General features: G+C 49.1%; 2 protein-coding genes across 2 annotated transcripts in view; both read right to left on the reverse strand.

The window, feature by feature from the left end:
- EIF2B3 (eukaryotic translation initiation factor 2B subunit gamma) overlaps window positions 1-16,651 on the reverse strand; it is a 95,401-nt gene extending 78,750 nt beyond the window's left edge. The window contains exons 1-2 of the mRNA XM_058030584.1: window positions 16,391-16,651; window positions 12,873-13,012 (exon numbers count right to left, since the gene is read on the reverse strand). Coding sequence (XP_057886567.1) covers window positions 12,873-13,012; window positions 16,391-16,538 — 288 coding nt within the window. The 5' untranslated portion in view covers window positions 16,539-16,651. The remainder of the gene's footprint in view (window positions 1-12,872; window positions 13,013-16,390) is intronic.
- Window positions 16,652-17,449: 798 nt separating this feature from the next.
- On the reverse strand, window positions 17,450-25,643 carry LOC131086765 (E3 ubiquitin-protein ligase HECTD3-like). Its single transcript, XM_058029956.1, has 21 exons — window positions 25,335-25,643; window positions 25,098-25,258; window positions 24,461-24,553; window positions 23,896-24,031; window positions 23,421-23,536; window positions 23,044-23,157; window positions 21,888-21,970; window positions 21,485-21,650; window positions 21,068-21,149; window positions 20,629-20,811; window positions 20,480-20,529; window positions 20,295-20,359; window positions 19,958-20,061; window positions 19,597-19,716; window positions 19,379-19,468; window positions 19,080-19,286; window positions 18,717-18,846; window positions 18,265-18,339; window positions 17,935-18,016; window positions 17,769-17,840; window positions 17,450-17,600 (listed from the first exon to the last, which is right to left on the reverse strand). Exons 1-21 carry the CDS (start codon window positions 25,641-25,643, stop codon window positions 17,525-17,527), a joined length of 2,514 nt encoding a protein of 837 aa, XP_057885939.1. The 3' UTR covers window positions 17,450-17,524.
- Between the last annotated feature and the right edge of the window lie 1,953 nt (window positions 25,644-27,596).

Below are 27,596 nucleotides of genomic sequence, written 5' to 3' on the forward strand. Positions count from 1 at the left end.
GAAGAAACACATATTAAATATCCTGGAAAATCCTGCAAAATTTTCAGATATTCTGTTTTTACAAGAGCACGAATGAATAACAACGTTTACAGAAAAGACCAAAAGGAATTCAAGACCCATATAAATAGACCTGTACTTTTCAAACTCATTTTATAGAAAGAAGAGATTGCCAGCTTCAAATCTAGCTGCATTCGCTCCAATGGTGAAAATAAGAAATAATCAAATGAGAGGGACTGACACCCCAATAGTCTTATACTAAGGAACGACTATCCGGACTTGTAAAACAAACCTTGTAATTATTTCACATTTTACTAAATGCTTTAATCTGTCACTAATGCAAAAACCCAACAAGCATTTCATAGTTCTGAGCAAGCTCCTGGGTTTTTTTCTCCTCCCTATAGGACAAGCTTTTTGCAAAAACTGAATGCAAGACCCCTGAGGAGCATACGGGAACAGAACCACCAAATGTCTGGTTGCCATCTGTTCTACCCATTTACTCTCCCAATATGTAAATAAACGTCAGTGAGCGCAGGGACCAGTGAAACACACAGTTGCTCTGTAAAGCCCACATTTCTGCCTCTCCTCCTGATGAGCAGAGCAGTGGCCTCAGAAGCACGCTGAGAATACACCATGAAAGGCTCTTTTGGGACTTGACAGCTTCCCCTTTGAAACACCACCCCCCTCATAAATAAAGCCCTCACTGTCTAATGGATGCACTTTTTTTTTCCAGTGTACAACTCCTGAACGAATAAACTAATGGCTGAATGAAAAAATAAACTATCCTAGAACCTTAGCAGAAGTGTGTGTTTTTCTTTACGTTTTCGAGGTGGGTGTATAAGAAAGAAAATAAATGGTAGAACTTGTGGGTTTTTTACATATATACACACCAAATAAATGCAGTGCACCTTTCCCAATGAGCCACTGATACAAAGAAGAGAAGTACATACTTAGTACATGCACTCACAAGGGGTATGTGAACATACTTGACTTCATGAATTATGCAAACGCCTGAGTACACGCACATCTCTTAATGAAATACATGTAACAATGATTACATCAACCCCAAACTATTATACAGATGATAAGAATCAACACGAACTGATTAAAAAAAACCCCAGCAAGCACACACCTCAAGCAGAACAACTGCAAAGGGAAAAAATGCACTCACAAATGCACTCTCCACGCGCATTACAACCACGGGCAGGGCAACGCAAAGGTCTTAAATCAAGAAGGGCCATCTAATGGATGGAGCATGAGACAAATACTTGGAATATCTGGTATCTTCCTGCTCTGCCAAACTTGACACATTTTGTGTGCCATTTTGTTTCTACTACTTTTATGACAAAGAGCAGGCCTCATCACAGACCAGGGCCCTGCCACAGAAGCTGCTATACGGAGCAGGTGAAAAGGCCACCAAGCATAAGAGAGCAGCAAAGGATTTTGGGTTGAGGAACACAGGAAAACACTGCATTGCTACTCTGAGGGACAGCAGCCCTGCCCTCCTGGTAGCACAGCTCATGCTTTTGTGAGCATCACAAGAGCCACAGCAAAGACAAGGAGAATATAATGCTCCTTGGAAATGTTAACTTGGGCCTTAGCAATCCCTTTTAACCTCAAATTTGCAATTTATTCACTCAAATGAAAAACTGAGACTAAGCTACTGACCAGTGGAGAAAATTGGGATTCTGCAGAGACCATCCCACCTATGATCCAAGTTTCAAGAAGATCCTTCTGCATCCCTACTGACTTCATGAATTATTGTAGCTCTGGCCTTTCAGCCCAACCATCCCTGAATACAGAGTATTCAGTTAAGCCAAGTATGAAAACAGGGCACTAAGGTCCCCACTTCTCCATTCTACCTTTCTAATACTGGCACGTCACCATCAAATGTTATAAACTGTGAAACAGTCAGGTATTAAATAAGTTAAATACTTGATCCAGATAAATAAAACAGGGTAACATAAAACATGAAGAGATTTATACAAAATAGAGAAAACAGTAAGGAAAAAACACTGAAAACCAGTATGTCAACAACTATATTAAATCCAGCACAATATGGAAAATATACACAAAAACAAGGCCAAAAAGCAGATTGTTTCAAGAACTCGGATCAAGACAGCCGATTTAAAAATAGAAAACATGTTTTCAATGGAACTAATTCATACCACAGATCAAAAGATGGATGCAATTATATGGTGTAATATACCAGCATAAATAAAAAGCCTTGGACTTTCTCACACCCTGCATACAAATGCAATGCTAAAAACCCTTTTATATTCAGCAATTATTGCTGGAGCCCTTATGATCAAACAGGAGATGTCAAGGTTACCACAGATAGCTGGCAGCAAATTATGAATTTTACTATTGGTATTTACTATGCTTTTTCTATCAAGTATAGACAAGGGCAGGACCTCACAGCCTAAACTGCTGATGGCCTCCAAAACAGCAGACTAGAAAATGAGAAAACATGTGTTGCAAGGAAACTGTAATATGAACAAAATCAGCCTCAAGAGAAAGAGGAAAACAAATGTCAGATTGCATTATAAACAGAAAAGAAGCAAAACATCCACAAGCAGTAGAACCAGCTTCTTAACAGAACTGACACTGAAGCTAAATGTTAAAAGTTTCTAATTGCACAGTATTACAACTGAGACTTTGACAGGAAAAGAAAGAAAATCAAGAGATTAGATATACTCAACCTAAGTTAATACATGCACAAACAGAGAACTTTGCATCACTTCCTGCGGTGTCACCAAACAACAGGGGAGAGAGAGAGGAACAAGTTATAATTACTGCTGGAATTAGGACTGAGTTTTATACACAATAGCCTGGAACTTCACCCACATGTTGCATTAACAGTGGGGTTTGTGTGTAATGCTTTTTATTATTCTAAAGAGTGGAAAGGGAAAAAACAGTTTGGCTGTGGGCAAGCATTTTGATTGCTTGTTAGCATTCTCTAGGCAAAGTCAAAGATACCTCCCAGCAATTGCATTACTCACCACTCTTCAGATCAGAAACTTACATCCAAGGCTTTAAATAATCCCTTTTTATCTCAGTCTCCATTAAGAGACCTCCAATTTCCACACCTGTGACCTCTTTGAAGCTCTATGACTGTTGCTGCAACTGGAGCAGGGAACCTCATTTATTTTTTGATGTCTGTAAGATCTTGTTAGCTACAAACTGAACTGGCCGCCTTTGGCTGGGAATTCCCACTCTCCTTTTGTAATGTCCTTGATGGAGAGATTCAGAGGGAAATCATGATTTAGTACTTTGCTAGCAGACACAAAGCATTTACCTACTCTGCTGTCACCCTGCAGCAGAAGTTTGCTGTAGACCAGCACCTTTTAAACTATTCTGAGGAGAGATGACAGTGGAGGCACAGAATGTCTCTCAACCTGAAATCCAGAAGCAACCTTTCTTCATTAAAGGATGGAAGAATTAGTTTTTAAGATCTGTGTAATGTGAAAGGAGCTTCTTAGAGACTTATTTTTCCCTTAAAAAAAAAAAAAAAAAGAAAACAGAAAAGTCTGATGGGGGAGCCAAGGGAGTCTCTTCTAATTTCCTGGATGGCCCTGAATTCATCAGGTGAGGATATCTTAAGGCAATGTGAATGCCTTCACATACGTAACCTGTCAGCATCACAGTTTATCTTCCCAAAGAAAGCTGCAAGAAAGATGCCAGAAGCTGGGGAGGAGACTTAACCCCAGTCCCATCATATGGCTCATCCTATGTTTTGTATCAGATGGGACCATACAATGAAAACACCATTTTAGGTTATCTTTTCATCTCACGAGCTACCATCCAAAATCAATATTTTTTAATTTACACACATATAAGCTAGGAACAGGAAAGATATTCAAGCCTAGAAGGCATCCTGTCTCCTCCCAGAAGGAAGTCGTGTTACCTATGCTCAAACTGACATGTGAGGTGGAAAAGTGTAATTTACAGTTCTCAGCAACCAAACCCAGAACTATAGAGATGAACAGAAGTTCATACACTTATTAAAGAAACTTTCAAAGCAGGACATTGATATTATGACACTTACTGAACTGTAAAACTTCTGGTCTGGAACATAAGCTTTGCAATCCACCTTTTTCTCTGGTGTCAGCTAAATCAATCTTGTCCTTATACAGTACTCCAAAAGTCATTTTCTCAGCTTATTCCTCTACCCCCATCACCCTTCTTCACTGGTTCTGTTTTCTATCACATGAACCACAAGCTGTTTACTGTCCTTTCAAAAGCCAATCCCGACCACTTGTCACGCACTTGACAAAACTACTTCTACTGCACTTCAACACAGGATGACAGCCCTAGTATCTATTTGTATCTATTCTAAAGGGTGTGGCTTCAGCCTCTGCTGTCTTTATTTTTTTTTTTAGTAAAAGAAATCTGCTACCCTAACACTTGCAGGACACTGACAGTTGTCATCCTATCAGTATCCTGGGGCACTGGACTGACACAGTTGATTCTGTAATGGTAGGCTCTCTCATCTGTCTGAGATCAGGGTCATCTCCTGGGTTTATGTCCCAGTCCTGAGTGATGTGGTTTTCTCATCTAAAGGCATCCAGAAGTGTGCACTGTGCCTGCAAAAGCTCAGGGGAGCACCCCAGACCCTGCATTTTCCAGTTCATGGAGGGTAAGCCTGGCAAGGTAAATTCTCTCCTGGCTCAATGCAGTGCATGGACAGACCCCTTCTCCACAGGCACAACTCCAGAAACAAATGGCACTCTCCTCATCACTCCTTTCCTGGAAGGCAGGTTTCCAGGACTACCTGGATGGCAGCACTGCCAGACCTGCTGTGCAGCTGATCTGGGACCCTGCCTCCCATGAACAGAAAGGAGAACGCAGCAGTCGGGCTCCAACCTCAGCAGCAGCAGCGCAGCAGGAATTGCTGCCAAAGCCCAGAGCTCAAGCCCAGGCTTAACACTTAATGTAAGCAGAGCCTTAGGCAGTCAGGTGCTGCAGTCATACACACAATAATAATAAAAAGTAGTCCTAATGGAGCTCAACCGGCTCAACTTATTGAAGGGAAAGAAGGCCTTTGCCCACAGCCAGCAAGGAGCCCAATTGCAGATCTCTCATCAGCACAACAAAAAGCAGGAATGACTGGATTCAAGGGCTAGGAACCAGTGATCAGCAGAGGAATAAAATGCAAAGTGGTTTAAGAGGGAGAATAAGTATAAACTGGAACAAAATATTGAAGTATGTAACAGACAATTCATACATTCTAGTAGAATGTCTAGAAAAGTCTTGCTATATTTCAGAAATGCTTTCACTAATTCACCCCTAAGTTTTGGAGTTAACAGACCCACAAGAGTGGGTGCAAACTCCCATAAAGACTAGAGGATCATAATGGTTCCTTGCAGTCTCAAACTAGAGACTAAATAAAAACCAAAACATACAAGCATGTGTCCTCAGGAATCATTCTCCCATCCTGCAGCTAGTATCAGCACGATCTTAAATTAAAAAAAAACCCTTTCCAAGGTCAAAACAAGCCATTACACAACACCCAGTTTCAACACTGCTTCAAAAGAAAACCCAAATTCTGATGTACTCTGCAAAGCAGAGGCTCTGTGAGACAGCTCAGTGAAACTGCTACTGTGCACCAGCCTGCACAGGAGGGGAAACCACCTGCCTGAAACCCCGTCAGCCTTGTTCAAATGTTGGGGCTCTTCTCTAAACACTTTTCATGCTAGGGTAAATAAAAACACTATTATAAACTGTAGATCCCTAAACTAATCTTCCACACAGGATCATTTTCTCCTCTAGCACCTTTCCAACTTTTCTAATGGTGTTTGGTCTGCAGCAACTGCTGTTGTAAGAAAAATGTTACGAAAACTTCAAGACCTCCACTGCTTTTTCCAGCACTATTAGTCTACATCCAGAATTTTCATCATCTTCCCAAAGAAGCTGATTGAATTTATACTACAGAAGAATATCTAAATTTGCTTCATGAAAAATCTAAATGCAGACTTGCTTTTCCATTTTCAGCACAGAACCAAGGAAAAATGAGATAACCTGTTTGGGTTTCCCAGTTAAGACAGCATGACAAAAATGCAAAATTAAATTCCAGGCATCCTAAAGTCCACTGATCTTTACCATGGCTTTCACCAAATTAAACAGTGACAGAAAACCAGTACTGAGAAGAGTGACAGTCTCTGGGATAGCATGTGCTGTTCACAACACCACATTCCTATTATCAGTGTTACACAACTGTACCAAGCTGCAAAACCAGACACAGGGGAAAACCCTCCCCAGCACAATTAAGTCCATAGGCTGACATTTGGCATCTCCTTCCTCCCACATTCCCCAAAAACTGGAACTAGGTACTCAGGCTCCAACAGATCAGCTGTGTCTGATCTGAACAATTCCATTTTCTCTTTCAGGGGAAGAATATCACCTGCAATTATATCTTCTTTGGAAATTTCTCTGGAAGAACATTCCTTCCTTGCTGCCTGCAGCCTTTTTTGCTTTGTTTCTAGCCTGTGGGATTTCTACTTGTGTATCTTCCCCATGTCTGGATCGTAACAGATCTTCCTTCATACAATGTTTGGGCTTTTCATGGCAATTGTGGGCACTACAGCTGTCACAGTGTCATCCTTAAAGCACAGTAAGTTATTTACACAGGGCAGCTGTATCTATTTTAAATAGGGAAAATGAATGAGGATTTACCAAAATGAACACTGCTATTTACTCCCCAGAAATGAAAACTAGCAGTGGCTGACAAAACCAGGAAAATATTTTTACCAGGATGCTTTTAAATAAATTACTTCAGCTATATGCCTGTGCAAAGAGCTTGCTGTGTCTGCAAGTAGAATAGGCTGAATTTGTGTAATTCATCAGAAACCACAGAGGCCTAAATGAAAACACACACACTGTAATACAGGAAAAGCAATGACCATTAACTTCTACATGGGAACAAGAGGTATTGGTTAACATAATGAGCACAGGCCTGGAGTTCCCAGGAGCATGAAAAGGAAAAGGACATGCAGGGGGAGATGCAACAATTGAAGCTGACAGGCATCTCAGGTCTGTCAATGACTCTTCTTGCAAAACACCTAAGGTTTTGCAGTCTCTATAATGGAAGGCATCCTCTTTAGAGGACAATGGGCAGAATAGCAAATGCCCTAATAATCATTCTTGATCCAACTTTCACAACTAATTGCCTTATTCAAACTTCTGGTGTTTAAGCCATTATTCATAGTAAACCTGGGCAGCAAAATAATTTAATTAGCTAGAGTCTTCTAAAGCTGAGTAACATTAGAAAAAATAAAATAAAACAACAAACAAACAAAACCCCCCAACAACTGCTGAATTCTCTCTTACCCTGCCAGAAAAAATAATGATCAGCTGAAAGTCCTGAACACATTCTTCAAGCACAGAGTCAGGCAGTGGTGTATTGTTCCTCCCAGCCACCCAGCCTGAGCACCTGCCCATGTAGCTGCTTTCTACAAAGACCATCAGCTCTGCTTTGGGAATGGGATTTGGACATGCAAACTGTAATAAATGTTTACAAAAACAAAAATAATGTTGGCCAGTGCCTTCAGTTGTGGCAGTTTTCAGTATAAGAGGCAGAGAGAGAGAAAAAAGATGCTACATACCCTGTGAACTGCCATCTGATACATCTGCTTTCCTTACTAACAACATTGTTAAAGGCAGAAACAGAAAAACCACCAAGACAGCATTTTTATTTGCTTTTAAACACTTAAGTAAAAAATGTTTGCTGTCAGCTGAGGTGGAAGAAAATTATTAAATTATTTTTACTACTTCAAAACAGATTAACAGAATATTTAGTTCAGCCTTGCTATTATACAGACCTTGTCTCATACAAATGAATTTAATTTGGGTTTATTATTTCCACGGACAGTACAAAAAAATAACTCTATATTATGGGGACCTAAGCTTTTCTTTCCATGCTCACCAAACTCTGCTCAGTCGTACCAAAAGGATTCAGATTCCATCTTGCAGCCGTTGCAGCAAGCCTCCTTACATCATGTGTTTGGAAAGGAGATTTTTCAGCAGAGGAAGCCGAGCGCTTCGTCGCGCTGGCCAAGACTCCACGGATCAGTGACCCTCAGCAGCGCACGGACCACCACCGTGACATCACACTTTCCACAACACGGATCCCAAGGATGCACATACCGAGAGAATCTGGAGTTTCAAGCTTTGTTTATTTGCTCAAAGAAAGTTGGTTTTCCTTCTTCTTTTTGGTAGCTTTTTAGGGTTTGTTTTGCTTTGCTTTTAAAGAGCTATATTACTTCGTAATCTTACTTTTTGAAACTGAGAAGACCAGGTGGACCACCTGAGATGAAACATTTCTCTCACAAGCACTCAGCAGCGATAGCAGCAGAAGACAAGCTGATTAATTCACACCATATTATTCAGGGCTTCCATTAACACAGCTAAGGGCTCATCAAGGGAGGAAAATACGAAATTGTTCCATTGCTGTTACTCTGCTGGAACGCCACATTTTAATCACTGTCTGGAGTATAGTTGGGTGACACAAGGGAGAGAAATGCTTAATAGAAGATGAAAATAATACAGACTCAGTGAAGACAAATGTTTGATCCAGGCACACCCAATCTACCCAAAACACAGATTCATGAGTTAACCAGGTTTTTCAACCTGCTGCCTGGAGAGCCCCAGCCTGGGAGGGGTGCCAGACAGCAGCTGTGTGGGTCTGGTAAAATTTGGCACAGGAAACAAAATGGTCAAATATTAGAGATGCCTAAATTTCAGAGCAGCTCTGAAACTACAGTGACACCCCTTGCCATTTATTTTTTTCATCAACAATAATCGACAATCCACAAAAAGGGCTTTAGCAGCCTGATGAATGGTACAAGCAGAAGGTCACAGAAACACAGTCCTCAAAGGGGTTTCCTGAGTCAAGAGTTTTGCCTTCTGTCATTTCAGCTATTGATTTATTTAGTTCATTTAAAAGCAAACAAAAATGCAAAAAACCAGATTCTCATTCTAGGAGGAAATTGGGGGATTCTTATCTTGTTTACACCTGGAAAACTGACTCACAATCATATTCTGCTCTGATTAAAACTTTTCTGCAATTTTCAGCCTGTGTTTTCTCACAGCTAATTTAAACCCATTTACACTCCACTCTGAATATCTTATCTCCTTTTCTAGTGTTTGTCCCACATTTGATACATTTGAGTTCCACACCTGCTCAGTATTCCTGGCAAACCCTTCTCATTGCCTTAAGCAATACAATTAATTTCTCATCTCTACCATAAAGAATACTTTACCTGATACATTCCAGTTTTGTATCAACCTTTCCTTCCTCCACCAGAGTGGCTGCTTATCATCACAGTATTTCAACTAGTATATTCTGAGACACTGCAATTTACTCTTGGGCTTCTAGGTCCTACCACAAATTTCTTGTTACTATTCCCCAAAATCACAAGTTCTGTGTTACCAGCCAAACTCTATGTCCTATAACATGAAGGTCATGGCACACATTTTGCATACTGGTCCTGTGAATCAGCCAAAGGAGGTCCACTGAACTGCAAAAGAGAAGGCTTTTAAGAATGGCAGCAGAAGTCAAATAAATGAAGACCTATTTCTGGACTGCAAAAAACCATACTGGATGTATCAAAAGACTTTACAATACGACTTGGAAAAAATCATGTCCACTAATACCAGCTACAGAGGAAAAGCCTCCCTAAGTGAGCCAGGGGATTTCATTACATAAAATTACAAGGAACATCAAAATAAGTTCACATTTTAAAAGGCTGTTCCCCATAATAACAACAACAACAAAAAATTACCACTGAAAGACAACCTGCCTACAAAACCAAACTGCATCATCTGCTACATCAGCCTGCAGTAGACAGCACTCAATCTTTTCTCTTGCTAGAAAATATTATCACATATCATCACTGAAATGGTCAAGACTTTTATGATTTCCCTATTACCCAGATTCAACTCACCTGAATGCTCCAGCCAGTGCTGCTTACCAATGAAAACCAGAAACAAGGACTAGCAATAGTTATTGAGGAGAAAGCAAGTATATATGATTTTAAAGAAAAGCTGAATCTCTTCACATAATTATGCCTCAGTTCTCAGTTGGAGAATTGTGAGGCCAAACTGATTAATGGTGTTTGCTATTCAGACCCCAGAACTGAATGTTTAATAAAAATAAACAAAACAACCCACTAAAAATACTGGTAAAGAACAGGCCAGACTGACACCCAGGCCTAGGAATACACAAAGTGAAACTTACAGGACCAAGTTTTCTGGTGTTCACTACTTTTCATGCAGGTACCTTAAGGACTCAAGTTTAGCATAATATTTTTATTGTATGAAGGATCCAAGAAAAGGATACATTCAGACTTGTAATGAACATGAAAACCCTAATGAAGCTGCTACCTTGTCAATCAGGTGTAGGCTGAGACAGCCAAAAATAACAGGAAGACTTCCAATAGAGCAAAGAACTTGCATCTAGTATATCAACTTTCGAAGCAAAATTGTCAAAAACATTATTATGTGTGCAGAGTGGGCAAACAGCAAACCAAAACTTTAATGAGTTTCCTTTGCTCTCATGAACTTCTGAACAACTTGCAAAAAGTAAAACTGGCAGTCAGATGGTTGTTACTGTGAATGAAAAGTCAGTCTTCCCTGCCACCAAAAACAACAGCAACATAAAGAGAGAAAACAATGGAAACTACACTTCCTTAGCCCTTACAGGTTTTGCATGTACATGCTCTCCTGCTACTTCTGAATGCAATTCTGTAAGTCTAATCTTGACATCTAATCTTTAAAGTATCAAGCCTCATTACCCAAGGAGCAAACAACAAAAAGGCCCAAAACTGCAGGCACAGCAAGCAGCAGTGAGACTCCTTCAGTCAACGCTGGACAAGGCAGCAAGTCATGAAGTGTTATGCTTTAGAGTGTTTTATGCACATCTCAGAATTTGTGATCAGCAGTTCTGCTACCCTTAGACATATTTCTTACTGTGCATTTATAATCTTGGCTCTACTCCCTGTCACTTGCACTGCACACAAGCAAGTTGTCTATGCTGCGCCACGTTACCTCGCTTTCACTGAGCATACTTGCTCTTCTGTCTGTGGGCAATTAACTCAATTTGTGACAACTAAGTTTCAGCAACCAGTTTAAACTTCTCATCAGACTTTTGGCATGGGCTGCAAAAAGCCTGCCAGCAAACTATGGCCACAAGAAGCAGTTGTTTTCACCAGGGAAACTCATTCTTCAACGAGATCACTCTCCTGCTGCACCGCAAACACAGCCAACATACAGCAGCTTTTCAGCTGCCTCTACTGAGGAGTTCTCTCACCTCTATCACACAGGAGAGGGCATACCCTGTAAGAGGTGCACCAGTGGTATGCATTTACTACAGGAATGACTCCAAAGTACACAGTGCAGCAATCTGCTCAAGAACTTAGTATAGGCTTCTTGCAAATAAGAGACCACTTTGTCCTCTGTGCCCAGGCAAGCAGACATGGAATAAAAAGGGCAGAAGCAGCTGCTGCCACTCATACATAGCATCTGACTTAGGAAAGCTTGTGTGGTTTTCAGGACTACCTCACATCTTCTCTAAGCCTTTTTTCTGGAAAATAAACAGAAGATCAACACTGCCGCCTGTGAAGACACACTATTTTCTAACTCACAGACACTCTACTTGCTGCTTCCCAGGGCCACTAAGCAGACCTGGCTGGATTACCAAAAGACAGACACCCCAACATTGATCAGACAATAAAACTGTAAGATCAGGGTTCCAATTTGCAGTGCAGATACTTCCTTATTGCACACATGTATTTAAAAAATACTGCCAAACTGAGTTATGACAAAAGTGATTCTCCACATGATAGAAACACTCAGTTCGGTTAAATGAATTTAGTTAATTTTGATTTTCTTTGTTATATATTCTCTTCACCCTCTAAATACTAGTCTGTGCATTAATCCCTTGCCAGATCTGTCTCCTTGTGCCATCTACACATCCATATTTGCCTTGAAGTTTCACCTTGTCTCAAATGAAGTCTTTCTCTTGGGAGTATACAGCCTGTAACACTGCACTTTATTAGCTTCAAAAAGAGCTTCAAAAAGAAACCTCAGGACTTAAGCACTCATTGATGTTCTGTTGCAACATTTATTTAAACAGGCAATTTGGCTAAGATGGCCTAAACAGACAGGGAACAAATCCTATGATTAAGTCTAGGACAACAACAAAAACAAAATTCCGTCCCAGATCACAGCAAGAGCTCCAAGCAGCGTTTCTGCCTTACATGGGAGTGTTTTAATTATGCAGCTGGAAATTAAAATTCTGTAAACTGCTGGTTTTATTCAAACAGCAGCCCTTTATCACATCTGGGCACTGTTTACTGAAGAGCTTACTGTAAGACCAAGGGAACAAAAGCAGAGGAAAAGCAGAAAACTGAAGCCCAGCACAAGTCACTGACCCAAGAGTGCAGGCACGCCTGTGTCATGACCAGCAGTGAACACAAACTCTCTGGAGCACCACTGCTCTGCCTCAGGCAGCAAAGAACATTTGTGCACAGCTACTCCCCCAAGCACTAGGTAGACAGACAACAACTATCACACTCTGTATCAAAAATCATAGAAACAAATACAACCTTTTAATTCCTTGCCAGAAAGCTAAGAGTGACCAAGACGCAGGCAGAGCCCAGCCTGAACAGGCTCCAGCCTTCCCAGCTCTCAATTCCAGTCATTCAGAGTCTTTGTGTGTGTTCCCTTGTGAGGTGACCTTTACAAAATTCAGCTCTTTTGAAGACCAGGAAATTCAGTTATGCACAGTATCACTACATAGGACACTTCTTACAACACAACAAAAAAAAATTATAAACAAATAACTTCCAGTTAAGTTCAATAAAAGACAGTAATACCTTAATTTTCTGGTGAATATGCCTCAGTGAATCTGCTGTACCCATGTCCATGTTGTCACTGATGCATACAAAATCAAGCTTCATTTTTGTGTCCAGGTTTAGCATCTTCTGGATTTCCTTCCTTGTAATCACAATGACCTCTAGGACAAAGGAGAGTGAGATGAGACGAAGCAGAAAAAAAATCTAAATAATATTAATCACAAACAGGATACACCCACTTTTTTATTTAGAAAGGCTGATGGAACTGTCAAAAGGCTTGAGCAACATAACTGGGTTCTCCACCCAGTCAAGCTCTTTTGGCAACAGTAACTTTTCAAGAAAAGAATTAAACTCTAATGACTGTGAAAACAATCTCCCCTGCTTTGCTGGGGGGAGGCTGTTACTGAAAGGGACACATGCATGTGTGGCATGAGCTACCAAGACAGAACAGACACTTCTTGTATCATTAACCAGCAACTTCAAACCATATGTCCTCAAACAGACCAGTGAGACCCCGTGCTCATGCCACCAACACTTTAGAGCTTTGTCTTTTGCTGCCCCAATCCTGTGTAATCCTCTGTGGACAACACCAACCACACTATTACAATACAATGGTTAAACTATTTCTCAGCATCAGCTTGGCAAGAAAGTGGAGTAATATATGAGCAACAAATTCATTCCATCTACAAAAGAAAAAGGATAAATGCATATTTGAAGGAAATCAACACTGGCATGAAAGCATATTTTCCAAAATGAAGAATGTGAGAACAGAAGCTCTGCAGAGAAAAGAACTGAGGAAAGAAGATGACAAGAAACCTTTTCCCCCAGTCTTAAGAATGGGAAGGAAAAGCACCAATCAAATTTTCCAGTTAAAATATCCCCTCAAAACACCTCAACACTATAACATTGTATTCCACACGGAATTTTAACAGAGAATTATGGGAAATAATAAATAAGAATGATAATAAGAGAATAGGCAAGATGAAAACACAGGAATAAATCTGCATCAATCAAAACTCAACTCATCTTGAATCTATTAAAAAAAAGAGAAAGGAACTGTAAATATGGGACTTGTGTGGCATTTTGGTGCCAGAGACATGGCTGCTCTTCCACTCCCATACTGGATGCCAGTGTGAAACCAAAAGAGGCTGAAGAACCTAGAGAAAAGGACTGAAAGCACACCTTGAATTAGGCAAAGAATTAACTGATGAAGGGGGAACTGGTGTCAGGTGCAAGTTGTAAGCTCACACAGTTCAGCATAAACCTGGTGAGCTGGGCAAAGGCCTCCTAAATATTAGGAGAGCTGAAGCACTTGCAGGTAGGGCAAAAGAGACACAGTGAGTCACCCATGGAACACCCACTTACTTCCACAGCAAGTATGAGGAACTGATCCTCCAGGGAGAGAACTGATGCCACTGGATCATTTAATGCAGGGCTGGACAGCTTGGTCACAGAGTGAAGCACAGAAGGAGCAGGAAGGTGGCAGTTTTCTTACTGAAGCTGAATGCATTTGCTGAATACAACCCTGCATGTCCACACTTTCACTGGGGACAGGTAAGCTGAAGCACTTCGTGTGAGAAAGGAGAAAGATCTGACTGCAGCAGTGTCACAGAGTCACAGCAGGGTTCAGGATGGAAGGGACCACACTGGGTCACCTGAGCCAACCTCCCTGCCTAAGCAGGGTCATCTCAAATCACATTGCACAGGACTGTGTCCAGATGGCTCTGGGATACCCCCAGTGAGGGAGATCCCACACCCCCTCTGACAGCCTGTCCCAGGGCTCTGTCACCTGCACATTAAAGGAGTTCTTTGCCATGTTCAGGTCAAACCTCCTGGGAATCAGTTTCTGCCTGTTTCCTCTTGTACCATTGCTTGGCACCACTGAACAGAGCCTGGTCCGTCCTCTGGCACCTCCCCTCAGACAGTGACAGATATTGATTAGGTCCCTTCTCAGTCTTCTCTTTTCACCTCTGAACAGCCCAGCTCCCTCAGCATTTCCTCATAAAGGAGATGCTCCAGTTCCTCCATCATCTTTGTTGCCCTCCACTGGATCTGCTCCTGGAGCTCCGTGTCCCTCCTGTCCTGAGGAGCCCAGGACTGGACACAGCACTCCAGATGTGCCTCACCAGGGCTGGGTAGAGGGGCAGCACCTAGTGCCAGTGGTCAAGAGCATCAAGTGGAAATGGTTATTTCTGAATAAAGAGCCAGAGAAAGCACAATACTGATTACACAGAAGATTTTAGCTATCTAAATTTCCATTGCAGGATAAAAGTATTGGGAAAAAAAAAAAAAGAGACAGGAGAACAGGCAAAGAAGGGAGACATTCAGAATGCAGATTTCAACAAACAAAAAACAAATCCAAGAAACAGAAATTCTTTAGGATCTTCTAATGAAACAGAATAAAGGCAAAGTCTGCTCTTAGTTTTGTTACTTCCCACTGAAATAGTAAGAAGCTAACATGGATAATCATGAACTGATCTTTACATCTCCATAGAATATAGAAGCAGTCAGGGAGAAAGCCACAGACTCAGGATGAAGTGCAGGATAATCATAAAGACAAAATGGAGAAGAAGAAACACAAAAGACAAACATAAACATAAAAACCTGGATGCTTGAAAGGTGTCAGGAAGAAGCTTTAGAAGAAGCTGGGGGGACGCCACAGAAAGATTTGTCCAGCACTCAAAAGGTGAACAAAAGCCTAACCTCAGAAGCTACTGAAGAAGCTCACCAGGTGCTACACAGCACTTTAGTCCCAGTGTAAGCAAAGCCCACAGGGGAGCACCACGAGGGTGCCACTGTCCCCACCCTGCTGTGGCCACACGGACTGAGCGCCTCAGACAGAGCCAGCAACCCTGAGCCTGGGCCAGGCTGAAACAACAAAGCAGCAGGCACCCCCGGGAGATGGCACTCCTCACACTGCTGCCATTAATGACTGAGAAAGGAACACGGGAGACTCAAGGTTAGTGAGCCAGGGAATGACATCAGAGCTGGGAAAGGCCTCGAATCACAGAATCGCTGCAGCGTTGGAAAAAAGCTTGAAGATCATCAAGTCCAACCAACCAACACCACCACCACGGTCACCACTAAACCACGTCCTCAAGTGTCATACTCTCATGGTTTTTGAATACTTCCAGGGATGGTGACACCACCACTACTCTGGGCAATCCCTTCCAATGCTTTAAAATCCCTTCAGTGAAAAACATTTTTGTAATATCCAATCTAAACCTCCCCTGGTGCAACTTGAGACCATTTCCTCTCGTCCTGCCGCTTGTCACCTGGGAGAAAGGACCAACACACCCCGCTCTACAACCTCCTTCCTCGGTGAGACGAGGGGTGCAGGCACAGGGAGCGCAGCCGAGAGGGCCCGAAGGGATGTGACACGGGCCAACAGCACAGCCCCAGCGCAGAGGGGACGTGCTACAGCACCTGTACCGACAGGGCACCTGCGACACGGCACTGGAGCGGACGGGAGCGGCGGCGCTGCCCGGGGACAGCCCGCAGTGCCCCGGTCGGCACACCCAGAGCCCGCCGGGCCTCACCTTCGAAGCCGGCGCGCTCCAGCAGGTTCAGCGGGTACCAGAGCAGGGGCCGGTTCCCCACCGGGAGCAGCGGCTTCGGGATGCTGGAGGTCAGGTCCGTCATGCGGGAGCCGCCTCCGGCCGCCATCACCACGGCCTGGAACTCCATCGTGTGGCGGAGTGAGAGGCAGGGCCTCACCGGGACAGGCGGGACGACGCCGGGTCCCCGCTCCGCTCCCCGCGGCCGCTCCCGGCACTGACAGCGCAGCAATAGCGGCGCGGCCGCGCTGCGCCTGCGCGCGGACAGCCGAGAGCGTCGATGGCGGGCGAGCGCCGATAGAATCGATCCGCCACCCCCGGTGGGCTGCGGGCGGCCTCCACCCAGCCAGGACGGCGAGAGGAACGCCGAGCGAAGGGACCCCGCGCTGCCGAGCGCCGAGTCATGGATCCCTGCCCAGCGGCGGGGGGCGCTCGGCGGAACAGCGCCCCCAGGCGGCCGCGGGGAGAACTGCGGGGGGCAATGGGGGACACTGGGGGGACACCGGGGGGACACTGTGGGGTGTACCGGGGACACTGGGGGCTCTGTGTGTGGGGTGTACCGGGGACACTGGGGGGCTCCCTGTGGGGTGTACCGGGGGCTCTGTGTGTGGGGTGTACCGGGGACACTGGGGGGCTCCCTGTGGGGTGTACCGGGGACACTGGGGGCTCTGTGTGTGGGGTGTATTGGGGACACTGGGGGCTCTGTGTGTGGGGTGTATTGGGGACACTGGGGGCTCTCTGTGGGGTGTAGCAGGGACACTGGGGGCTCTGTGTGTGGGGTGTATTGGGGACACTGGGGGCTCTGTGTGAGGGGTGTACTGGGGGCTCTGTGTGTGGGGTGTAGCGGGGACACTGGGGGTCAGTTTGCAGCTGTGCTCCCCACACCATGTCCAGAGAAGGGACAGGACTCACAGCACTCCCTGCCCCCGTGCTCTCCACCCCGCAGGAGCCTGTGTGGGCAGCACCCAGTGTCCAGCGCCATGCTGACCCTTCCAGCTGCAGTCCCAGACCTAGAGAAGCACAGACACAAACAGGGGTAAGACAACAGGATCTGGGCCTGCTGTTTTATTGAATCCAGCGTCCCTGAGGCTCCCACGGCGTGGGCACAAGGGGGTCTCATTCATCCTTGTCGGTGTCGATGGACATGCAGTTGTACACGGCGTAGCGCAGCATCTCCTCACAGATCTTGGCCCTGGCAGGGGGAATGCCAGGTCACAGCCATGATGGCCACAGAAAACCTCAGGCTTCCCTCCCCACACCTGCCTGGACATCCCCCAGGGGAAGGCCTGGGGAGTCCTGATGGGAACCCCAACACCAGCTCCAGGGAGCGGGGAGCATCCCTATCCCCAAGTCAACTCACGTGGAATAGTTGGGCAAGAAGAAGCTGCAGGAGCATGTGGAGGACTGTGGCATCACGTCCCACGCTTCCGAGCTTGGGAGAAAGGAGAGTCAGACCCCAGCACAGCAACCTGACATCATGTGGGGACTCCAGCACGGCACAGGGACCCCAGGCAGGACGGACTCACTTTGACCTTTCCGGGTAGACGTTGATCTGAACTGGGAGGCGGCTCCGGCCGGTGGCAAACTTGAGGAAATGGCTGAGATCCTCTGAGGGGAAGGACAGAGCACAGGTCTCAGGGACAGGGCTGTCCCAGCAAGATCTGCCTTGCAGAATCACCCCAGGAGCTTGGGGCAAAGCTAAGGGATCCTCTCAGAACCCCAGGAACAGGTATGACCCCAGCCGCTTCCCAGGGAAGCACCTGGTGAGCACCCCTGGGGCACAGGGCAGGGGGAACCCCCTACCCTACCCCGTCCTACTGCACATGAAGAGCAGGTAAAGGTTTGGGGTCACTCACCACTAGTGAAGTTGTTGAGTGCCTCGAAGAAATACTTGATACGGGTATCATCAGGGGGGAAGTCCTCAAACTTGACTGCAACAAACAATGTGCAATGAATTAATTAGAAACTGCCAGCAAAGCAAAGGAAAGGAGGAGACCCTCTGCTTCTCAGCAAGCCTATGAGAGCCCCTGGCACCCCTGAGTGGGACCAGCACCTTGTGTCATGGTGGGTAGAGAAACAGAGGTCCTAGTATGCAGAGTGGCCACTCAATTCTGCCCATAGCAGCTAAGGACCAGATGGACCAGAGCAGGGTTTGCTGCTAAACCTGAAGCATCCAGGGACCCTCCAACTAATCCTCCCCCAGGCTCTCAGGCATCCCATGACCAGGATGCATGTGCAAGACAAGCATTATGTAGGGGATCCCCTGCCCTTGTGGAGGGCAGGGAGCAGCTCTGGGCCTGTGACTTACTGAACTTGTGCAGCTCAGCCACTGTGATCTCCGGGTCCCCACAGATCCTCCTCTCTATCTGCTGCCAGGTGAGCAGGTCCAGCACGGGCTGGGGCACCACACGGAGCAGCCCAGCACGTATGGCTGCAATCTGGGGACACAGGATGGGCTCCATGTCACCACGGTGGGTCTGAGCCCTGGCAGCCACCTAGAGCTCAGAGGACAGCAACCACAGGACCCCATAAGGGACTCCCCAGGGCACACAGACATCCTGGGCATGAGATGCACAAAGAAACCGCCCAGCTGGAGCTGGCAGTCCCACAAGTACCAGGACATCTTGTCATAGGAGCAGGGTCCCCTGTGAGCCCTGGAGGACAGTGTCACCTGCTCCTTGCTCTCCTCCAGCCGAGCCTTTTGCACCAGGCGGATGAACTCCCTGCGGTCCTCGTAGCGCACGGCGGTGTTGCTGCCGTTGGGGATCAGCTCCACCACGCGCTGGTCGCTCAGCACCGTCGTGTAGGTCAGCTCTCTGCCAAACATGAACTCAAAGCCTTCCTTATCCACCCTCTCCAGCACCTCCAGCAGCTTCACCTGCAATCCAAATGAGGAACAGCCACCACAGTGGAGCCAGAGCAGCCATAAGAGAGCACAGCGCTGCCCTGCCAGCACCCGGCCCTGCTCACCAGCTCTGAGTCCACAGTGGCAAAGTCCCTGCTCCAGCTGACCTCTTCCCCTGCCAGCTGCTTCCACACCAGCGCTGGCAAAGACAGGATCTGCCAAAAGGAGCAGACACAAGCATTCTCCTCCTGCCTCTTTCTCACTCACAGGCAGCCCCTCTGCCCAAGACAGGGGGGCCCCTGCCAAGCCCCCTCACTGGCCAGGAAGGCTCTGCTGTGCTCACCAGAAACTCCTTGCTCCTCAGGGCTGCTCCCATCAGCTGCCCAATCCACTCATACTTGGGGAAGTCCTTGCAGGAGGGGTTGGGGACATACCTGTCCCTGGTGTCACTGCTGCTGTTAGCCTGTGTGAGACACTCTTAGGACACAGAGATGTGACAAGCCCAGCACGGTCTCTCCTGCAGCCTCCCCCACATTCACCCCTCCACCTGCCTCTCCTGCCCTTTACACCCCTCCAGGAGATCTCCCAGGTGCAAGCACAGCCCCCCCAGCCAACAGCCCTGCAAGCATTAAGGCAGGGCTGGCACCCCAGGTGCTGCTGACTGACTCCCCTGGCCAGGACAGACAGACTGTGGGATGCCAAACCTGGTTGGAGGTGCGCACAAAGAACGGCAGGGGCACCGGGACATCGCTGGAGCTGGGACACAGTTCCTCTGACACATCTGTCAGGCTGTCCCGAAAGCCACCACCTGCAGGGGGGGCAGAGGATGGTCAGTGCCTGACACACCAGGGCCAGACACTGAGCCACAGTATCTGGCCAAGCTGCTCCCCCGCTTGGGGCATCAGCAGCAGCACTGGTGGGGTAGGGGAGATACAGGAATGTTTGCAGAGCAGGGGGCTGCCGCTCCCAAAGCAGCTGGGACAGTGTAGGCACCCACTGAGCTGCACCCCAACACATGAGACACCAGGGGAGAGCTCTCACCACTGTCAATGATGCCCTCAGTGACGAAATCACACTCCCACCACTGGCTGTAGGTCAGGGGCCACCTATGGGGAAGCAACAGCCCCATGCACATTCTTCCTCTGAGCATACCAGCAGCACCTGGAATCTCCTTGCACCCTGCTCGGGGGAAGTGACACCCCACAAATATGACACTGAACACCTACCTGTAGTCCAGGGGCTGATTGTTCTTGGAAGAGCTGAGGCCTTCATACAGCTGGAGAGTAGCAGAGCAGAAAGGGGATGAGATGGGGGCAAGACAGTGAAGTCTTGCTGAAGTGACAGGTACCTGGCACAGGGCACGGTGGTACCGTACCTGGGTGAAGATGGCATTCCTGCAGCTGGGGTCCAGCGCGGGGTTGGCACGGTGCTCCCGGGCCAGGAGCCGGTTGATGTAGAGCTTTGGCAGGCAGTCAGGAGCAGAGCTCTCTGAGGACTGCAGGCAGTGGGCAATGAGGGCTTCACTCTGCTTGGACAGCAGCAGGAATGGCTTCATGCTCTAGCAAGGGACAAGCAGGGATGGTTAGAGGTCTGATGCTGCCACCACCTGCTGTCTTTTCCACTCCTCAAGTCTGCCCTGGTGTCACAGGGGATGCTCCTCCATCCCTCAGGCAATGCCAAACATGGCAGCTCTCAGCCCCGAGCTGGTCTGTCCCCACTGGATAAAGAGGAAACACGACAGCCCCCAGAAAACCTGCACTTGTGAGGAGATGCCCCTACTGGCACCATCCCAGGGAAGCCCGGCACATGCTCACCCTGAGTGCATTGAAGGTGCCGATGCTGTCCTCGGAGAGGGGGATCAGGTAACACAGGACACTTTCCAGGAGCTGGACAAACCTGGAGACAGGAGAGAAGCAGTGTGAGGCTGCAGGAGAGCAGCATTTCACCACAACCCCTGGGCACTGTGCTCCCTGCACGTGGGTCCCCTCCAGCCCATTGAAAGACATCAGACACCAGGGGAGCACCCACCCTCTGTCCAAGCACTTCATTTCCCCAAAAAAAATGCTGCAAACAAGAGCAGCCCAACCCATGCTGCTGCACTGCAGCTGAATCACTGCAGAGGGTCTCTGTGGGGCCAGTGCTGATCCAGCCTGGGGCTGCCCTGCAGGTCAAGGCACGTTGCCTTTTGGGACTGAGATCACTGTAGGAATTGTGGCCTCCCTGTGCCGTACCTCTGGATGAGCACAGCTCGCCGGTACAGCACGTCAGCTTCCACCCTTTCCAGGAGAGGGTAGCGAACCAGCTGGGCTGGCTGGAACATGCCAGCGTTCAGGACCAGGTCCCACTCCCAGAAGGACACGATCTTAATCCCCTGCAGACGGACGTTGTACCCTTGGGCTGCCGAGAAAGAAGGGCGACGCTGCGTGGGCTGCAGCCAGCACGGCCCCGATGCTGCAGCGAGAGGCGAGGCGCCCCCAGCACCCGCAGCGTTTCATTTGAAGCTCATTCCTCAACCTCCCCACCAATGGATCCCAAAAAGCAGCAAGTGTGGTAGGAAGAGCAGCAGGGTCAGGACTGGCTGTGGGTTTAGGGCCGGGCTGGGCTGGCAGGCACAGTGTGGGTGCACAGGCTCACCCCGGCACTCCAGGAAGCGGATCTCCAGCACGGGCACGTGGGTTTGCATGTCGCGGAGGATGCAGATCTTCCGGTAGCTGTTCCTGCACACGGCATGGAGGGAGATGGCAGAGCCATGAGGCACAGACCATGGTGAGGTGGCCAGCAAGGCACAGGCCACTCTGGCTCCCCAGCCAAGGATGTGCTTCTACCCATGCAAAAGCCCCCACACCTCACCAGGGCTGTGGCAGGAGGTGCCCAAGCAGAGAAGAGGCTGTCAGAGGCACAGAGACGTTCTGGAGGAGGTGGAAGCCGCATCCAAAAAAGCCAGAAAAGAGCACAAATTCAAAGCAGTACAGAAAGACAAGGCGGCTGAGAACATTCACTGTTCTTGGGGGTCCCAGCAAATCTCACAAGGGCAGAACCATCCTTCAAGCAGAGTTGGTCATGCAAGGGTGGTGTGTTTTTGAAAGAAACAGGGATTTGTGCAAATGAGCAATTTACTAAGTGTATTTTCAACGCCTTGTCAAGGTCCCATCAAAGTCCTGTGAGCCCATGAGAAAAAACACTGCAAGCATTCAGATGAAGTGAGGAGCTGGCTCTGCCACTGCAAAGGACACCTCTGCAGTCTCATGGGTGCTTCTTCAGAGACAGATTTCACAGCTCAGCCAGAGAACATCAAACAGGCACATTTTGAGGGAAGGCTAAGGAGACCTTTGCACTCCTATGTAAGTCCCTGGCTGCCTTGAGAAGGGTGTTCAGGGCCCGGGTGAAGATGGAGAGGTGAAGCACCCAGGACTTCTTGGCTACAGCATGGCAGAGATGCTCAGGAAGGTGGCAACAATGGAGTGTGCTCCAGAAGTGAGGAGGAAGAGGCAGAAAGACCACCAAAGTCACCAGGCATAAGGAAGCACACTGCAGACCAGCTGCTGCAGCATGGGTGAGGAGCAGGAGAGGAGATTAAGGCACTTGACTGGCACATGGAAGCAAGGGACCACCACACTGTGGGAGCAGATGTAGCCTGCACTCAGAGAGCTCCAACCCTCGGAGAGCCACTGTCACTGGCAAGTCACTCAGAACCAACCCCAGCCCCATCCTTAATATCTGCTCAAGACATAGAGACAGCTCAGGAGTTTGGCACAAGCTGGGAACAGGCTGCTCCTCACTCATTACTCACTCGTTAATTAGGACTGTTCTCAGGTGCTGCAGCCTGCTTAGTGTTCCCCCATACACAGCCACTCGCCTAGGTATGTAGGAGTTGGACTGCCCATTCAGTATCAGCCGTAGCCTCCTGGGGATGAGAAGAGCAAGAAACAGCATTGTCCTCCCCTCATGAGCTGCCTGAGCCCAGAGGTGCCCCCAGAGTTGTCCCAGGCCTGAGGCAAGGCTGTGTCTTCCTGGGGTGCCTTTGGCAGCAGTTGTCCCCCACCTCTACCCCACACCCCCAGGTGCAGCAGGGGGAAAGCTGGGTTGAAGAGGAAGATGGTGCTTTGCCCTGCACTCTGTCCTTCCCTGGCACAGCTGTTGGCATGGAGGGACACCCCGAGGTCTCACTTGACAATGGCTCCTTTCTTCATGTTGAGCCGCACCCAGTGCTGCCCCGGGGGCCCGTTGCTCTCCCAGAAGGTGTGTGTCAGGTTGTCTGTCAGATGGGCTGCATCACAATCCTCCTGCAAGTGAGCAGAGGGAGGGAGATGAGCATCCTTGGACATGCCATGGCCTCCTCTTAGATGTGTTCTGTGGGTCCAAAGGGGGTCAGGAACAGCCAGCCCCTTGGTTTGCTAGGCTGTGGGTGGATGGTGGCTCCCTGACATAGCAAACTGGGCATGGCTGTGGACCCTCAGTGCCCCAGAGACACAATGGGGTTTTGATCCCAACTCCCAACAGGTTTGCTAGAGCAGCAAAACCCCCGCACCATGCCCTGCCCCTTGCAGAGGGGACAGCCACAGCTGGCCACTCCACCCACATCTGTGCTGACGCTCACACGTCTTGTGCTGCTTTGAGGCTGCAGAGGAGCCCCACTACGCACCGCGTGTGAGGAGACCTCGATGCTGTTGATGTGTTCCTTGACGCAGTCCACACTCTGCAGGTTCTTCTCGCTGTGATCGTACAGGAAGCGCCCCAGCTCCATGTCGTGCTCATAGGTCCAGCCTGGGGGCACGGACCTGCAGGGAGTCTCTGTGTTAATAGGATGAGAAGACCAGGCTGCACCCCAAACCTGCCCACCAGCAGTGTGCAGGAGCCCCAGCCCCAGCTGAGACTGGCTGCAGGGTCTCATGGCCACCAAACTGACATGGTGCCAGGTCACTGTGCTGCAGCAGACAGATGGCACGGCTCTATCTCATCATCAGCACACCAGGTATTAATGGCCACTCCAAGCCAGTGGAATAGCAGTACACAGTCACTCCAATAGTCTGTGGAGCAAAGGCCATCTTCACTTGAGCAGTGCTGAGGTACCAATGTCAAAGGCATCTCGTGGCACTATCCTCCCCCCTCCAGACCCTGAAGCCAGTCTTGGCCCTGCAGGCATGTCCAGGCCCTGGCCAGCAGCCCCTCAGGATGCTGCAATCCCGCTCTAGGAGATGCATTCATACCGAAACTTCTGCACAGCAGCCTCATCCTGCTCTACGAGCCTGGGCATCTCTCCAAGGCGTATGGAGTACGTCAGGTCCACCACTTGTTCCCAGCTGGAGCAGCAGAGGCAGAGGAGTCACACAATGGAAAAGATGTGTCAGTGCTCAGTGTGTCCATTACTGCCTTAGCCTGAAGTGTAGTCAGCAGCAGTGGGGCACTGCGGGTGACACCCAGGAACAACAGTGGGAAGGGTGAGTGTCCCTGCACCCGAGTACAGTCTGGGACAGAGCAGGGGAATCCCGCCGTGCACATGACCTTCCATCAGGAAAATAAAATTTGAGCTCTCTGATCACTGCACAACCTCTGTGTCATTTGGGCTCAGCCCAAATTCAAATGACTCAGAAGACTATGACGATACCCCTGGTATCATCTTTATTCTGTGCAGGCGCTGGCACAAGCAAACAGGATTCATCTACAGGGAGCACCCACCTGCCCGCCGGTGCTCGGTGGGGACGAGTTCCACCTGCGCTGGGGCTATAGAGCGGGCTGTGCTGGGCGTGCCCAAGGGATTTGGGATAGTTGGGTTTCATGTCCTCTGTGAGGACCGGCCACACGCGTTTCCAGCGCCCAGAGCCCAGTTCCTGCCCGGGGCCATACCTGACAGCAGGTCTGTAATCAACGCCCAGCGCTTGGTGCTGACACTGGATCCTCTCCACGGAGTCAACCGGGACTAATTTATCTCCTCCCTCTCCGAACCTCTGCGCCAGGACCCAGCCCTCCGCCAAGTGACGGGTGCTCGCGTACTCCTCCAGCTGCTCCTGAAGGCACATCCCGTCCTGTCACCGCCGTGGGGACCCGGCATGCCCGGCTGGTTCCCGGCGCCGCCCCCGTTACCTTGCTGAGCTTGACCCAGAGCCCGGCGCTGTTGCAGTACTCCTCGCCCGTGGCGCGCAGGCAGCCGCCCTTCCGCACCTCGATCATGGCGGCTCTGCCGCCCCGCGCCGGCCCCGGGCTGTCCCACACGCTGAGCAGGCTGCGGGCCGCGGGGGCCGAGGGGTCCTTGCAGATCTTGTACTGCACCTCCCGCGGCACGTAGCAGAGAGCGGCAGGCAGCGCCCGGGCGCGGCGGAAACACTCGCTGCACTGCAGCAGGAACCGCAGCCGGCCCAGCACCTGGTGCGGCGCCTCCCCGCCCGCCTTCATCGCGCTCCGGGCACCGGCTCCGCGCCGCTGCGCTGCGCCCCCGGCTGTGCCCGACCGTGCCCGCCCGGGAGTGCCCGCCGGGCCGGGGCGCCTCCGGCGGGGCCGCCGTGCCCGCCTCCCTGCGGCGCCGCCCCGCCTCGGACAGCGCTCACTTCGCAGCTGCCGCCTCCACGCCAGGCAGGCGCCGCTACGCCCGTGCCCCGGGCACGCCCCAGCGCTTCTTCATCACTCTCGGGCCGCCGGCCCTCCCGTCGCCAGTTCCGGGCCCGCTTTGCCAAAAAGTGACTCTGTTACGCCCACTTCAGTATCTGCTCTCTCCCGGCCTCCAACATCTCTGTCATTGCCTGCATTCCGACAAGCAGAGAGGGAGTCCTGTGCCATCAGGGCACAGGGCTACATCTCCAGCCTGAACAGGGAAAAGAGGTTAGTGGGAATTCTGGTATGGGAGAGCCAGCTTCTGGCTGTTATATCCCTGCCCTGGGCAGGCCTGCAGCAGGTGGAGATGCTCCAAGCACTGCTGGGGAGGAGGACAGGCTTCCCTGCCCAGAACAGCTTTATCCCAGGTGGCAGAGGCATCCTGGCAGCAGGAGTGAGGCCATTACACCCAAAAGCGCCCAACCACACCTCCCCCACCCTGCCCCGAACATGGGGTGTGACACCCCGTGACATGGCTGCTTGTTGCATTCCACAGCAAGGCGATGGCAGAGAGCAACTCAGCTCCACCCCATGCTACCTTAATTTCTTCAGGTTGGGCACAAAGGGTTGAGTTGAAGGATCATGAAACAAGCAGATGGCAGAGCTCAAAGGTCCCTGGTGCCTGCCTGCTCCTCCTGGCAGGTCAGAGTCCAGCTCCATCCCTGCCTGCAAAGGCACAGTGCAGAGAGATCCAACAGCTGTTCATCCCTGCATTGTCACCTGTTGAACAGGCATGACCGTGCCTCACCGCAGCAATGGCCACCTGCCTTGCCATGAACCACAATGCAGAAGAAATGCAGACTTGGGCCTTGCTTTTACCTGCAGTAACTATAGCCAGGAGGGTCCTGGGCCCTCCTTCTGCAGCCAGTCACCCTGTACCACTGGTTTGCAGAGCTGCTGTAAAGGGTTAAGCCAGTTAGGACTCTGAGTCACCTATGTGACACTACTTTGTGTGCAAGACATGGCAGGGCCAATTTCTGCTTCACCTCCAGCTGCCTCTCACAATACCAGTCTTCATTGCTGCTTAGAATCACAGAATCATTTAGGCTGGAAAAGACCTCTAAGTTCATAGAGTCCAACTGCTAACGCAGCACTGCCACGTTTATGACTAAACCATGTCCCCAAGTGTCACATCCACTATTTAACCCAACAGAAGGACACAGGAGCCCCAGACAGACCTGAGAAATCATCAGAAGGCCAGGAGCAGTTAGTGCATTCATTTTATTCTAGATCCTACACGAGGCAGGGACAGACAGAACCTGTCAAACTACTAAGGGTTTGTCATAACAAGAACAGCTAACTACATGTGCGTTATTGATCACCTGACACTATTCTATCACAATCCAGCAGTTGAAGGCAGAAGAGAGCGAGTGGTTACATGGAACCATGATGGCATCACTCCCTCCCCCAGCTCACCCCTACCCACCCTGTAGAGCTGCATTCTGGCACATGGAGATGCTCCTCAGCAGCGCAGAGACACCCGCCCCTTCCTTAGGATGGCACTGGCTTGAAAATCAATCTCCACTGAATGAGACTGGTTCTTGGGGTGAGGACACACAGCTGCTGCTTCCTGATAATCAGCACTCTTGCCCCAAGCCACAAGCAGCAGGACTCCAGGGCACTTGATTTGTGCCTCGTCAAACACAACAGAAGACAGTTCCTACCCACAGCTTTAGAGATCAGAGAAGAAACGGGACCCAGCACTGACCTAACACCTCTTTTGGGCCCTGAGATTGGCCAGAGTTGAGCCAGGCTGAC

This window comes from Melospiza georgiana, chromosome 9 (assembly GCF_028018845.1).
Source record: "Melospiza georgiana isolate bMelGeo1 chromosome 9, bMelGeo1.pri, whole genome shotgun sequence".
Taxonomy (NCBI): domain Eukaryota; kingdom Metazoa; phylum Chordata; class Aves; order Passeriformes; family Passerellidae; genus Melospiza; species Melospiza georgiana.

Excerpts from the sequence above, each read along its gene's own strand:
- LOC131086765 (XM_058029956.1), bottom strand. The coding sequence starts at position 25,643 with ATGAAGGCGGGCGGGGAGGCGCCGCACCAGGTGCTGGGCCGGCTGCGG. Across the intron at positions 20,530-20,628 it reads GGAATGCCATCTTCACCCAG|CTGTATGAAGGCCTCAGCTC; the intron begins GTACGGTACCAC and ends GCTACTCTCCAG. Across the intron at positions 17,841-17,934 it reads GTCTACCCGGAAAGGTCAAA|CTCGGAAGCGTGGGACGTGA; the intron begins GTGAGTCCGTCC and ends CTTTCTCCCAAG.